This window comes from Mirounga leonina, unplaced genomic scaffold (genome assembly GCF_011800145.1).
Source record: "Mirounga leonina isolate KUSES-001 unplaced genomic scaffold, KU_Mleo_1.0 Mir_53, whole genome shotgun sequence".
Taxonomy (NCBI): Eukaryota; Metazoa; Chordata; class Mammalia; order Carnivora; family Phocidae; genus Mirounga; species Mirounga leonina.
In genome coordinates this window covers 71,421,874-71,434,906 of record NW_023270807.1, presented here as the reverse complement: position 1 = coordinate 71,434,906, position 13,033 = coordinate 71,421,874, and the positions used below count along the sequence as shown (strand labels likewise).

At 41.2% G+C, this 13,033-nt stretch overlaps 1 protein-coding gene across 1 annotated transcript; it reads left to right on the top strand.

Annotated features, from left to right (window-relative positions):
* The first annotated feature begins 4,573 nt into the window (after positions 1–4,573).
* On the top strand, positions 4,574–12,477 carry FAM162B (family with sequence similarity 162 member B). The gene is made up of 4 exons (XM_034990374.1): positions 4,574–4,804; positions 4,946–5,054; positions 8,517–8,625; positions 12,293–12,477. Exons 1-4 carry the CDS (start codon positions 4,624–4,626, stop codon positions 12,389–12,391), a joined length of 498 nt encoding a protein of 165 aa, XP_034846265.1. The 5' UTR covers positions 4,574–4,623; the 3' UTR covers positions 12,392–12,477.
* Positions 12,478–13,033: the final 556 nt, after the last annotated feature.

Below are 13,033 nucleotides of genomic sequence, written 5' to 3'. Positions count from 1 at the left end.
CTGTACCAAATTCTGTTGTATATCTTTATTATCATGATCATAAATAACAATTGTTTCCATTTGTAGATGGTGGTGTCATGAGAAGTATGAAAAAAAAAGACTTAGTCTCTGCCCTTTTAATTAGCTCTGCCTAGATATTACTATACTTCACACTGGAAATCAGAAAATCAGTATGAGTAGCCCCAAGTAAAAAGGCTTGAAAGAGGAAAAAAAAGAAAATTCTTTGATAAGTTGGGGTTTTTTTTATCCCTGAATAGGCAAAGCACTCAAACAAGTCAGTTCCCAATTTCTGAGAAAACATGACCACCGAAGTCAAGAGAGATAAGCAGCTGAGAGAAGCTGACTAAGATTTGTACAAATGCATGTAGGACAAAAGATAATTATCTTACAGGAATTTGGGGTAGCATCATTCACATTATGATTATGAACAGCCTTCTTTAATTGTAAGTATATAGGAAAGATATTATATTGCACATTTATAATGGGTCTGATTCATTTTGCAAGACCACTTCTCTATATGTGTCTGAGGAGGGTAGTGTAGACGGGGAGCTGGAGAAGCATTTTTAAATCATCTTAAAATTCTATTAAAGTATGAAGATTTGAATTACATAAAGTCATTATTACGCCTCAAGGGTAAAAAGTCTGTAGCAGATTTAGACCTTGGGACTGTGAAATGCTGTGTCACAAGAGATTGTTACCAGGAATTTCGGAGTTTGAAATTGATCACTGGAGGACGACTAGAGGCTGCTCCATTATAAACTGATTAGGCAATTGCCTACAATCTGACACATGCAAGAGTCTTAATAGATATCGAAGTAGATGACAAAAATAACCTTTCAGCCAAAGAATGTGAGAGACATGGCCATTGCAGATGCCCCTTCACTGTCCTGGGGCAGTCTGCCTAAACAGTACTTAATAAACATATATGCGTTTCAGATTTGCTATTTCCAGAACAAATAAAAGCCATGTATTATTGAATAGTACAGGAGCAGTTAATCTGACCTGCTTTCTTCTGAATGCATTGTGCTCAGACTAATGTTTAGAACAATGGGACAACAAGCGTCTCATCCAGTCAGAACTCAAGCTATGTCCGGATGAGCACTGGTTACACACAGTGCCTACCCCGCCATCCAAGCCAGAACCAAACTGTGATGTTAACCAACAGCTGCTGCACATCTGTAATAGCACATAATAATTCTATCTACCTGTGGTCAGTGACATTTTAAATGTCTAGGGATATGACAAAGGCAGAGAACTTGAATCAGACTTTGCAAAATATCAGAGCAGGAGACTTTGAAAGAGTCCTCCCTGTCTCATTACAATTTTTTTAGGGTCTTCTTTGTAGTCTGTAGATAGGGATGTGGAGTGTGGGATTAGAGAGGAAATAGGGAAGAGACTGGCCCCATGAAAGTTTTACATGATTGCATCTGTGTTTTAGAAAACTATCTCTGGAGGCTAGGCAGAGAAAGGATGAGAGAAAGAATTGACTAGGGATGGGGAAAACGCTTTGGGGGTCATTACAATGGCACGGTTGAGAGAGAATGAGAGATTGAACTACAGCAATGAAAATGGGAATTAAGAAGAATAACAAGAAGATCTGCATGTAGGAGCTCATTAATGGTTTTTCAGATCTCATTTTGAGTTTCTGCTTGTGCTGTAAAGCTATGCTTAATACCTATTGGGTCGCTGGGCCACTGCCTGGACCAGGTACTTAAATAAGGTGGCCCGAAGCACTGGAGACTCCAGTGAGTTGGGTCTGCAGGTAAACTGTCACCTTAGAACTTTCCCTACAGACAGACTGGTAGGGGACTGGAAAACAAATTAGCTAAGGTCCAAGCCCTCTTTTGGAAGCAAGGCCTTTTCTGATGAGGGAATATCATCCTAGCCAGAGTGGGGCTTCTCAGGGACAGCTCAGTGGTAATCTTGGCATCTCCTGCCTTAGCCCAGTGGGAAGCACACAGTAGCTCTCGATAATAAATAATAATAATAAAATAATTTAAAATTTACCCACACTTTCCACTCAGTCTACATAATAGCCTTATTTAAAATATACTCCTAGTTTTAACAGTTTTAACAGTGTAACTAAATTAACCGTAAGAAATGGAAACATAAACCATCCTAAGAAATGGAAACGTAAACCATACTAATCAAAAACAAGCCCTGAAGGAACGAAACTGAAAACAGTATATACAAATCAGATGAACCACGGGATTGAAAAGTAATATAATATAGTACACAATGGGTAAACTAAAACCACCACGGATTAGCAATAAGCTCTGTAAGAGGCAAAGAGTTTTATTTGCTTACCTGCTGCAACCTCAGATCCTAGCACACGGGAAGCACTCAGTAAATATTTGTTGAATGAATAAATAAGCCATCCTGGTTTTTAAAAAAGAAAGAAAGAAAAGAAGGAAGGAAGAAATATAATTAGCTACAATTAGCTTTTTCTTCTATTAGACGTTGATGTATTTTTTTTAATTTGGTCCAATTCTAGAACTAAAGAAAACATCTGCCATGCAGCTGTATTTTTTTTTTATGTAGACCACTGCCAAATAGTGATATTTTAATCCCATAAGGAATAGAGAATAGAATGCAAATTGTTCTTTTTCTCATGATAGAAGCTCTTATTCTTTTGCTCTGTCATTCTGCAATTCTAGAGAAGCTGGAGATAGAAAATCATGTGTAGATGCTTGACATTTAGTTCTTTCCAGGGAAATAAACTTACTTGGCTATTTTAATACTCCTTGGTGAACTATTAGTGATGGGTTGTTTCCCAGAGATGTTTTTCTCAGAAACATGAAGAAAAATAAAATCTTAAAAGGAAAAGGAACACATCTGAGCAATGGGAGAATTTTCAAGTAGCATATTCCTGAAACAATCAAATATGATCTATGGCAACATACTTCGTCAGGCAGGAATTCACTCAGTTCATCTTGTAGCACATCCTCAAATACTTCAGTCTTTTCTTAAACTAGCCCAGACAGAGTCTGTTTTATTATTGAAGACTTGCACTCATTTATTCACTTAACAAATACTTATTAAGGATTTACTAAGTGCCAAATTTTTCAGCTACATCCTAAGCATATAGTGTTAAATAAAACATAACCCTTAACCTTCCGGGAGGGCATAGCCTCCGACAGTTTGCTCCATGAGATTTCACAAGTTAAAATGCCCTTGTGTTTTGGGACTAGTGAAACAAAAGATGTGAAAGGAAGAAATGATAACATCTTTTGAAATGTTATTACGTGCCAGGCACAGTTAGAGGGGTATCCCTAGCCAAGCTTTCTAAATAGCTTCCCAATCCACCCCTGCTTACTTTTTTTTTTTTTCATCCTGCGTTTTGTTTCTTCATCTACTAATTTCCACTTGACATTGTTCAAGGCTCTATCCCCAGCTCTGGGAAGTAGCCGGCAGACAGTACCGTTTTTTGTAGTCATTGCATGAATGAGCTTGAGAGGTAGGAATACTTTTACAAATGAGACCAAGACTGATCACATAAATGATTTGCTTATGATTGTGAGACTCTTAAGGCACAAATCAGGGGCTTCAACCTTTGTATGAAGGCAAAGCCTGTGTTCTTTCTACAACCACTCCTTTAAATGCATATTTCTGTACCGACTCTCCTCTTTCATTAAGCACTGTTAGGTGAAAAACACTTGGAGGTTCAGGGATCTTGCCTTCAAGAGCCTGACAGTCTGCTTAGGAAGAGATCCAACTAAAAGTGTAAGGCAGTGTCTGGCTTTGGAAGGAACCTCAGAGACAATAACAGGAGGAGGCTGAGCTGGGCCTGGTGCTGGGTCCTGAAGAGCACCCTTACCTGGCTGGGGTCTGTTGCTGGAGAATAGGAGTAAGCAGAGTAAGTAAAATCCTTCAGAGTAGACAGCTTTCCTACAAGCCCTTTCCCTGAGTCCCTGTTTCCATTTAGATGCCAGAGAAGAGCGGATTCCCCCCACCCATTTTTTGCAGAGGGAAAATGGAGGAAGGTAGAAGAAAGGCTCATTTTGAAGAACGTTTGGAGAGTTTGTGGTCTTAAGAAGAAATGAAGAGATGGGGAAAAACAAATTGCAGCAACTGAGGTTGTTTGCCTAGGAAAGAGAAAAAGTATGGGAGTGCAGGGTGGGATGAGGAGCCAACTTCAAAATCTCTCGTCATGGGGAATTCAGAAGTTTGTTGCATGTCCTCACACTTACTTGGAAAACATCTGGCGTGTCTTGCCCTTGAAGGACTGTTGGTTCTTTTTGGAGGAGAGGGTTTAGATTTACTCTCTTGATACCAAACAGTGGAACCAAAGGGTGAAGGCCTGATGGAAACGCGTTTCTACTCGACACAAAGAAATGCCTTTAAAGGGAGCTGCAGTCTCAGGAGGTGGTGAGTCTGCTCCGAGAGTTTTCCAGCAGAGACAGGTCTCCCCCTGGGCCCCGCCCGCCAGGGAATCGGCCCCCAGGGTCGTGGCACCCGGGTCCAGGGTCTCAGGCCGGGGGCGGGGACCGGGAGCGAGCGTGCACGTGCCCGAGGCTCCAGCTGCGCGTCCCGGGCTCCCCTGGGAGCGCCGCGGGGCGGAGCGGGCCGGGGAGCGGCGACAGAGCTCTGCCGGCGGCTGCGAGCGCGGGAACAGGGCGCAGCATGTTCGCGGCTGTCGGGGGCCTCGGGGGCCTCCGGCGCCTCCGCCTGGGGCGCATCTTACGCTGGGCCCCGGGAGCGCACGGAGAAGCCGCGCCCCGGCCCATCGCGCCTCTGCGGCCTCGGGGTCTGCCCCGCTACTGCAGCGGCCGGGCGGCCAGTGGCTCTGAGCCCCAAGGTCCAGGTGAGGCCGAGCTGGGAACGACCTGAGAGGGAGGGGGTGCGGAGCGGCGGGCGAGGAGCCGGGGCTGGGGCGAGGGAGGGAGTGGAGGCTGAGTGCGCTCGGAGCCACTGTGCCGTCGGTCAGTCGGTTCCTCCGCAGCAGGAAAGGTCCACCGGGTCCCCGCCGAGTACAAGCCTTCGCAATTCGATAAGAAAATCCTGCTGTGGACCGGGCGTTTCAAAGCGATGGAGGACATCCCGCCTCGGATCCCGTAAGTGTGGCCTGCGCGGCGGCCAGGTTTCGTGCGCGTGGGGGTGCGCGGTCGATGCACGTCCCGACCGCGGCGCGCCCTGGAAAGAAGGCGGCCGCAGCGCTGCACAGCGCCTACCACCCTAAGGAAAGTACCTCCCCAGCCTCCCCCTAGTGCGGTTCAACGTCAAATGCCTTGACTGAACAGTGGGCACCTAAGCTTACAAGGAGACTGGTGAAGTTGAGCGAAACCCCAGAAGCTCAGTGGGCACTTCCACCATCGCCCAGATACCAGCCCCAGGGAGCTCAGAGCCGCAAGGCAGCGGAGTGCCAGGCCACACGGAAGGCATGGTCCGCGCGTGCACCTCGGGTGCCTGCGGGGTCCCCAGAGAGGGAGAGGGGCTCTGCCCGGGGAGCAGCTCCCTGCTCCACCCAACGAAGGCTCGTGGCTCCTGGGAGGACTGTAGAGCCTCTGGGAAGAAGCCGCACCCACGCGACCTCCTATTCTGGGGCGGGAGAAGCCTGGTGTACCTGGTTCTGCAGCCCACCGAGTGCCGGGTTTACTCGGGCTAGGACCCTCGGAGCGTCAGCATCGCTGGCCTCTTCACCATCCCAAAACCGAGATAGAGGCTCGCTTAAATGATAAAACTCCAGCTGACAACTTCACCCCAAGGGTAAATTTAACCTGTAAAAACCATCTTTCTACAGTTTCAGTTTATGCAAGCCCAAAATACTTCCCAGCATTTTTTACAAGGGAGTGGATTTTAAAAAAGGGAATGAAGGAAACTAACAATAAAACCAATCTACTACTTTTTAAGCTGATCTTTTAAAAAAAAAAATGAGACTAGAACTATAATATCAAATAAGGATTTCAGATGTCCTGTATATAATTTTTATACAATGTAATCAATGCCTAGTAGAATGAATAAAGGAAACTAGGCCTACATCTTGTTCTCCACATATTACCTACACTTTTTAAAATTTAAATTTAAAGTTACATTTGTTTAAATTGAAGTATAGTTGACACACAATGTTACATTAGTTTCAGCTGTACTTCTCTACACTTTTATTCCTTTGTAATTTACTAGTTACCAAAAGCATATCAAATAAGTGGGAAAAAAACGTGATGGGAAATGTTCGGTCAATAATGAATTCTCAAACATTTTATCCCTTTCTTGGATCAAATTATTTAATGAGGAAAGGACATGGAATTTGAAATAACACAGAATTTGAAATCTGTATTCAGCATTTATTCAACCACAGAGACACTTTTTAATATTATAAAACAAATATTGTTTTCTTTGAGATCTGTAGACTCTGAACTACAGACTTAGCCCAAAGCAGAAATTATCCTCAGAACAGCTAAAATACCATCCTTAATTTTTTGGAATTTTGAGTTTTAGTGCTATAACAGAGTAATCAATACTTCAATAATAAATAAAAATAAACTGATAACTTAAAAAAGAATGTAAAGAACCTGCAGTATTGTAAATTAATGCTTGTCAAGAGGCAGTAGGCCCAATATTGCATTAATATAGCTCTATGTGTGAAGAGAACCATTTTATAGAAATAATTTAATTTCCCCAGGATCACAGTCAAAAGAAATGTTATAAAAAGGAGAATTTAACTTCAAATAAGATGTCTAAGAAAGGCATTGGAAACATTAAAGTATTTGAATATTTTTCATTGTGCTGTTTTCTATAATTTTTTTATTTTTTTATTATTTATTTGAGAGAGAGAGAGAGTGAGCATGAGAGGGGGGAGGGTCAGAGGGAGAAGCAGACTCCCCACTGAGCAGGGAGTCCGATGTGGGACTTGATCCTGGGACTCCAGGATCATGACCTGAACCCAAGGCAGTCGCTTAACCAACTGAGCCACCCAGGCACCCTGTTTTCTGTAATTTTTTAAAGCATTGCCGTTGAAGAGGGATATGCCTCCCAAACTAAATTTTAGACTTTCAATGTGAACAGCTTTCACTTAGTATGCTCTTAATGGACATGTAATTAACAAGTGACCTATAATTTTTGTATCATACACTAATGATATTTAATAATAATGCTTTTTCTTGTTTTTTCAGCACAAACCTAATTTGGTATAGCAGATCAAAGCCAGATGGATGGGTAAAAAAGATCGTATCTTCTAGGCTCCATCTGGAACAAAAGTCAGCAACAAGTATAATCTAATAAAGTCTTCATATTCACCTGTTTGCAACTAACATCTTAAAACGTACATTAATCTGTCTCAAATTTAAGGAAAACAGGCTAGATATTGGCTTGCTGTGCTCTTTAAACTGGTGGAAAAGTTAAAAAAAATTTTTTCATTTTTAAAAGAAATTGCAACTTGTCTTTCTGAAATTTTTTTTCAATGTAACCACATTCTGTTTAAACTTGACATTAGATAAGAAAGAATACTGCTGCACACATTCTCAAGAATCATTCTTTAATCATGCGTATCTATAAACTACCACTTCGTATTATTGCAAATTGTTAAAGTTTATTTCAGTATAAAAGGCCTACAGACACTATTAGGTTTGTAACCCTGCTTTGTTAAGTAGCATTGCTAAAATCTTAAACAACTTGCCTGTAACTTTATATTAATAAATAAGTCTCCCCAGTATTCAAAGAAGTATATAAAATTTCAGAATAATAAGAAAACGAAGGTGACTTTGTCTTTTTCTTCGACAAATCATTGTAATTTTGATCATTTATTTTGAAAACTTCATGCAAAAGCCACAAAGGAAACACGTTTTCTCTAATAGTGGTCCCCACAGAATGGGGATAGGATGGGAGGGGGCAAGAAGGGATCGGGAGCCCAGTGAGAAAACAAAATGAGGAAAACGAATTTTAAAAAAACCTGTTTAAAACTAAAAAGGAGGGGTGCCTGGGTAGCTCAGTCAGTTAAGGGCCCAACTCTTGGTTTCAGCTCAGGTCATGATCTCAGGGTCATGAGATCGAGCCCTCCTCAGGCTCCAGGCTCAGCACACAGTCCACTTGAGATTCTCTCTCACTCTCCCTCTGCCCCTCCCTCCCACCACCACACTCTCTCTCTCTCTCAAAATAAATAAATAAATAAAATCTTTAAAAAAATAAATAAATAAATAAACTAAAAATGAAGCCCACTTAATAACAGAGGGGCCAAATGAACACGAGTCATAGACATATATAGACTTAAATTCTTACCTTTACCCTGATCTGTGACAAAAAAATGAGAGTCAGGCCATAATTTTTAGTAGTTCTATTTTGAGCAGTTAGAAACTAAATATACTACATTGTAGTTTCATGGTGACTAACATTAATTAAGACCTAAATATACCTGTCATTTGAAATTGGGAACATAATGGGCTAGCCTTTGGATGTCTTCCACATCGGCAGTTGGCATTCAGGGAAATTTGGGGAATATTTACATAATAAATGATTCTCTATCATGCCAGTGAGAAAAAAGCAGATTGCTTCAATTAATTAACAGAATACACATCTTGGTTTAGGCCAGAAATGATAGATGCTGCAAGAAACAAGGCTCGGGTGAAAGCTTGTTACATAATGATTGGACTCACCATTATCGCCTGTTTTGCAGTGATAGCCTCTGCCAAAAGGGTGAGTATCTCTTTAAAATAAAGCTGGAATGGTGAATTTTAAGAAATATTATGAGCTTTGTTCTCAATTTGGGGATTATTGCTGTGTTTTCAGTGTAAGCACAATTTCAACTTAAATACCTTGAGGCACCCATAAATATCTATCCTCCTGGAAACAATTTCTTTCATGAAAATTTGAGTCCACAAATGCAAACTACATGGGCAGACAGGAGGAACAAATGTTTATTTCCATTTATAAGATGAAAACAAAAACAGGACAGTTCATAGCCTGGTTAAAATCTGCACAAGAAGTTTGTTGTGTGAAAGTTACCCAGACTAGATTGTTCCCTAAGTCATGAACTCAATCAGAGCTGTCGTATAGAATCATGAAATCGTCAGAAATGGCAAACGTTGGAAGTGATCAAGGCCGCCTTGTTTGTCTGTATCCTGTATGTGAGCCCTTTCCTTGTCATCTCCAGTACGTGTTTTCTAGAGACAAATTAAGAGCTGATTACTCTAATTGTGTTTTTTGCTTCCCCAAATCCTTTCATCTGCTGATCAGTTTTTACCATGAAGAGCAGCCCCACAAATATTGGGAGACATCTAACACATCCCCATGAGTCTTCTCTGCTCCAGTCTTAATTTCCCTATCCCTTACAACTTCCCTCTATTTTGAGCTCTCCTCTAAACACACTGCAGTTTATCAGTGTCCCTCTTCACTGTGGCATTTGCAACGGAACCCATCAGAGCACCACTGTAACTTCCTTGTTTGTGAACTGCGCCCTGGAAGCGCAGCCAGAGTTGGAACTAAGTTTTGGCAGCCATCACACAGAAGAGTTTGCTTGGATCCGTACATCTTCACTCTCTGGGCGTGTGCAGCCGATTACCATTCTCCCTCCAACTTTTCAGGTTTTTGAGAGTATTTGAGCCCACTCATTCACATAGGGACTGAGGCTGTAAGCTTACTGATGTCATGTACATATCCATTCATTTCTATTAGCATGGCAGAGAACGTGTGCTTTGAAATGATTCTCATCAAAGGGGAAATTTCTTAAATATTTCTTAAATATTCAAACATAGAAATAAAGAAATTTGGTCATCTCTTGTTTATAACCTACTGTAGATAAAATGACTGTCCACCAAGGTGATGATTCTCTAGCTCCTAAATGACAGACTAGAGCCTGATATTGTCTGGACCCTCCTTGTTTTATAATATCTTCTCTTTGTTCATTATGCTCCATCCACACTAGTTTTTTTTTTTTTTTTTTGCTTAAAATATTTTATTGGAATCCTTTCGATAAAAACAAGTATTTATGTTAAAGAAATTTAACATAAATTTTGTAATGTTCAATTAACATAAATTTAAGTAATACTTAAGCATCTCAAAATTTCTGGGCAGTTTCTTTCCTCCAGTAAGTTGACAGCTGCTCACACAGGGTAATGCAGGAAAGCTAGATGGAAGCTCCTAGGATCTGCCCAACACCAGATAAGAGATATCCTCTGCGTTAACAAAACCCGTAGTAGCCAGGAAGAAAGGACGCAGCTCTTCACTTCTCATCACAGCCTGTAGTTTCAAGTGGCAGGAGCCATTACCTAGGCATCACAGACATCTCTCCACAGCATCTCTCCCAGAGGGCGAATTCCAAACTTCAGCCCTTCGGCTACCTAGGCTTCCTTCTTTCCCCTCACCTTGCCATAGCTGGCTTATTCTCCCTCTGGTCAGAGACCTTCCCTGACCACCCCCTCTAAAATGGCCTTGCCCAAGTGCTCACTATTTTATCATCTTCCCAGCTGCTCACGAGTAAGCCATTATACATCAGCAATCCTCTTGACTCCACTTTAAAATATACCTACCATTGGACCACTCCTCACCATCTCTCATGATACCACCCTGGTCTGAGATAACTAACATCTGTTGCCTAATGGATTGCAAAATCTTCTAATGGGTCTCATGGTCTCCCTCTTGCTTCTCTCCAATTCTTTTGTTTTAAATAATCAATGCATATGCTTTAACTGAGACTGTGATAGATGGAGGTGGAGAAAAGTTTAGCAATTTGAGATATATTTGGGGAGGTAGAAAGGGTAGAACTTCGAAGTAAATTTGATGTGGGAAGAAGAAAGAAAATGGAAGACAGAAACCAAAAAGTCTGGGTTTTTTACTTCAGCACCTAGGTGGATGGTACCACCATTTGTGGAGATGTGTAAAGCTGGGGAAAGAACTGGTAGGCACGACAGGCAAAATACACTAAGTTCCGTACTGTGGATATATTAAGTGTGAGGGGCGGATTAGGCATTCAACAGTATCTATTAATTTTTTTTATTCTGCTAAGGACTTTGTACACTCTTCAGTCTAAGGACCTATATACAGTTTCCCTCACTTCTGAAAAGTCTAAGCTGTCATAACTTCATATAGGGCCCCTTCACCCATTCTGTCTATTCTTTCCACCTACTATGCATGTGTGTTGGAACTTCTAATTCGATTCTCCATGTCTCAACTTTTTTTCTATTTTTGGTATCTGTATCTCTGTATTGCACTCAGACCTATTTTCTAGCTAGAGGTTTTTTGTTTTGTTTTGTTTTTTAAGATTTTATTTATTTATTTGAGAGACAGACAGTGAGAGAGAGAGCACAAGAAGAGTGAGGGGCAGAGGGAGAAGCAGACTCCCCACTGAGTGGGGAAACCGATGTGAGGCTCAATCCTGTGACTCCAGGATCATGACCTGGGCCGAAGGCGGACGCTTAACTGACTGAGCCACCCAGGCATCCCTCTAGCTAGAGTTTTTACATCCCAGTTATGATGCTGATCATCTTATCTTTTCAGAGGTGATTCCCCCCCCCCCCCCGCCCCCAGATAAATGCCTACTTTCCTTGCCAGTTCCTTGGGCTAGTAAGAGGAATTCTAGTCATTTCAGTGGAGTATCTGATACTTCCAACCCCAGATCCAAACTCTGGACTCACCTTTTGGGGGTAGAGATTAAACTCCCAGCTCACAGCTATTAAAACCAGTATTTTTGGGGCGCCTGGGTGGCTCAGTCAGTTAAGCGTCTGCCTTCGGCTCAGGTCATGATCCCAGGGTCCTGGGATCGAGCCCCGCATCGGGCTCCCTGCCTGGTGGGAAGCCTGCTTCTCCCTCTCCCATTCTCCCTGCTTGTGTTCCCTCTCTCACTGTGTCTCTCGCTGTCAAATAAATAAACAAAATCTTAAAAAAAAAAAAAAAATTAAAAAACCAACAACAACAACAAAAAAACCCCCAATATTTTCTCCTAATGCCCCCTGCCTGAAACCATTCCTTCCCATCCTGGCCTCAGTCCTTCTTATTACCCACCAATTCTTGCCTTTTGAGTTCTTTCCATTTCAGATACCTGAGGATTTCCCTTTCTTGATTTTGAACATAACTATTTGAAAATATTTTTATTTTTTTATCCAAAAAATATGTTTTTGTGTGCCAAGAGAGCCAGGGCAGATTTCTGATGTCAGTTGTCCTATTGACTAGAAGTCTCGCAACTTACATAATTTTTTTTCTATACCAAAGGATTACTTTTCTTGGATACTATTTGTGACAGATGTTTTAAGTTACTTTTCTCCTTTTCACAGAGTATCTGCTATGTATGTCTATCTGAAACACAAATCCTTTCCAGTGGAAATGATGCTTTGCTTTGTTTTTTGTTTTTTATTTTTTTATTTTTCAGGCTGCAGAACGACATGAATCCTTAACAAGTTGGAACCTGGCAAAGAAAGCTAAGTGGCGTGAAGAAGCTGCATTGGCCGCACAGGCGAAGGCCAAATGAAATTCTAAGTGACACAGTGTTAATCAGAGGATCATTACTATTATCAAAAACAATAAAAGATAGGTAAAATAGAATATTTAACAAAATAATTGCCATGGTTTTATTTGGTAAAGAGAAGCACAAAGTCTTTTTATTTTTACTTTTTAGTAAAATCTTACTGAAGTGGAACTGTATTCAGAAAAGTGCACAGAAGTGTATATAGCTTGATACATATTTACATAGTGAACACACCTGCATAACCACCTCCCAGGTCAAGATGCGGAACACCAGTAACATCTCAGAAACCTCCTTTCTGCCTTCTGTCATTCATTACCCTCCAAAGGTAATCATTGCTGTGTTTTGTCACCATAGGTTAGTTCTGCTTGTTTTTGAACTTTATGTAAATAGAATTACACAATATGCACTTGTGAGGATGGATTCTTATACTCAACATTATGTTGTGAGATCCATCCACAAATTTTGTGTAGCATGAGTTTATTCATTTTTATTTTGTTATAGTATTCCATTGTATGAATATGAGTCAGTTTATCTGGGTATTTGTTCCAGTTTTTGGCCAAGACAGATAATGCTATAATGAGCACTCTGTGTATGTCATTCACTAAGCGTTCTTTAAAATCTAAACTAATTTTCAACCAAAGTACC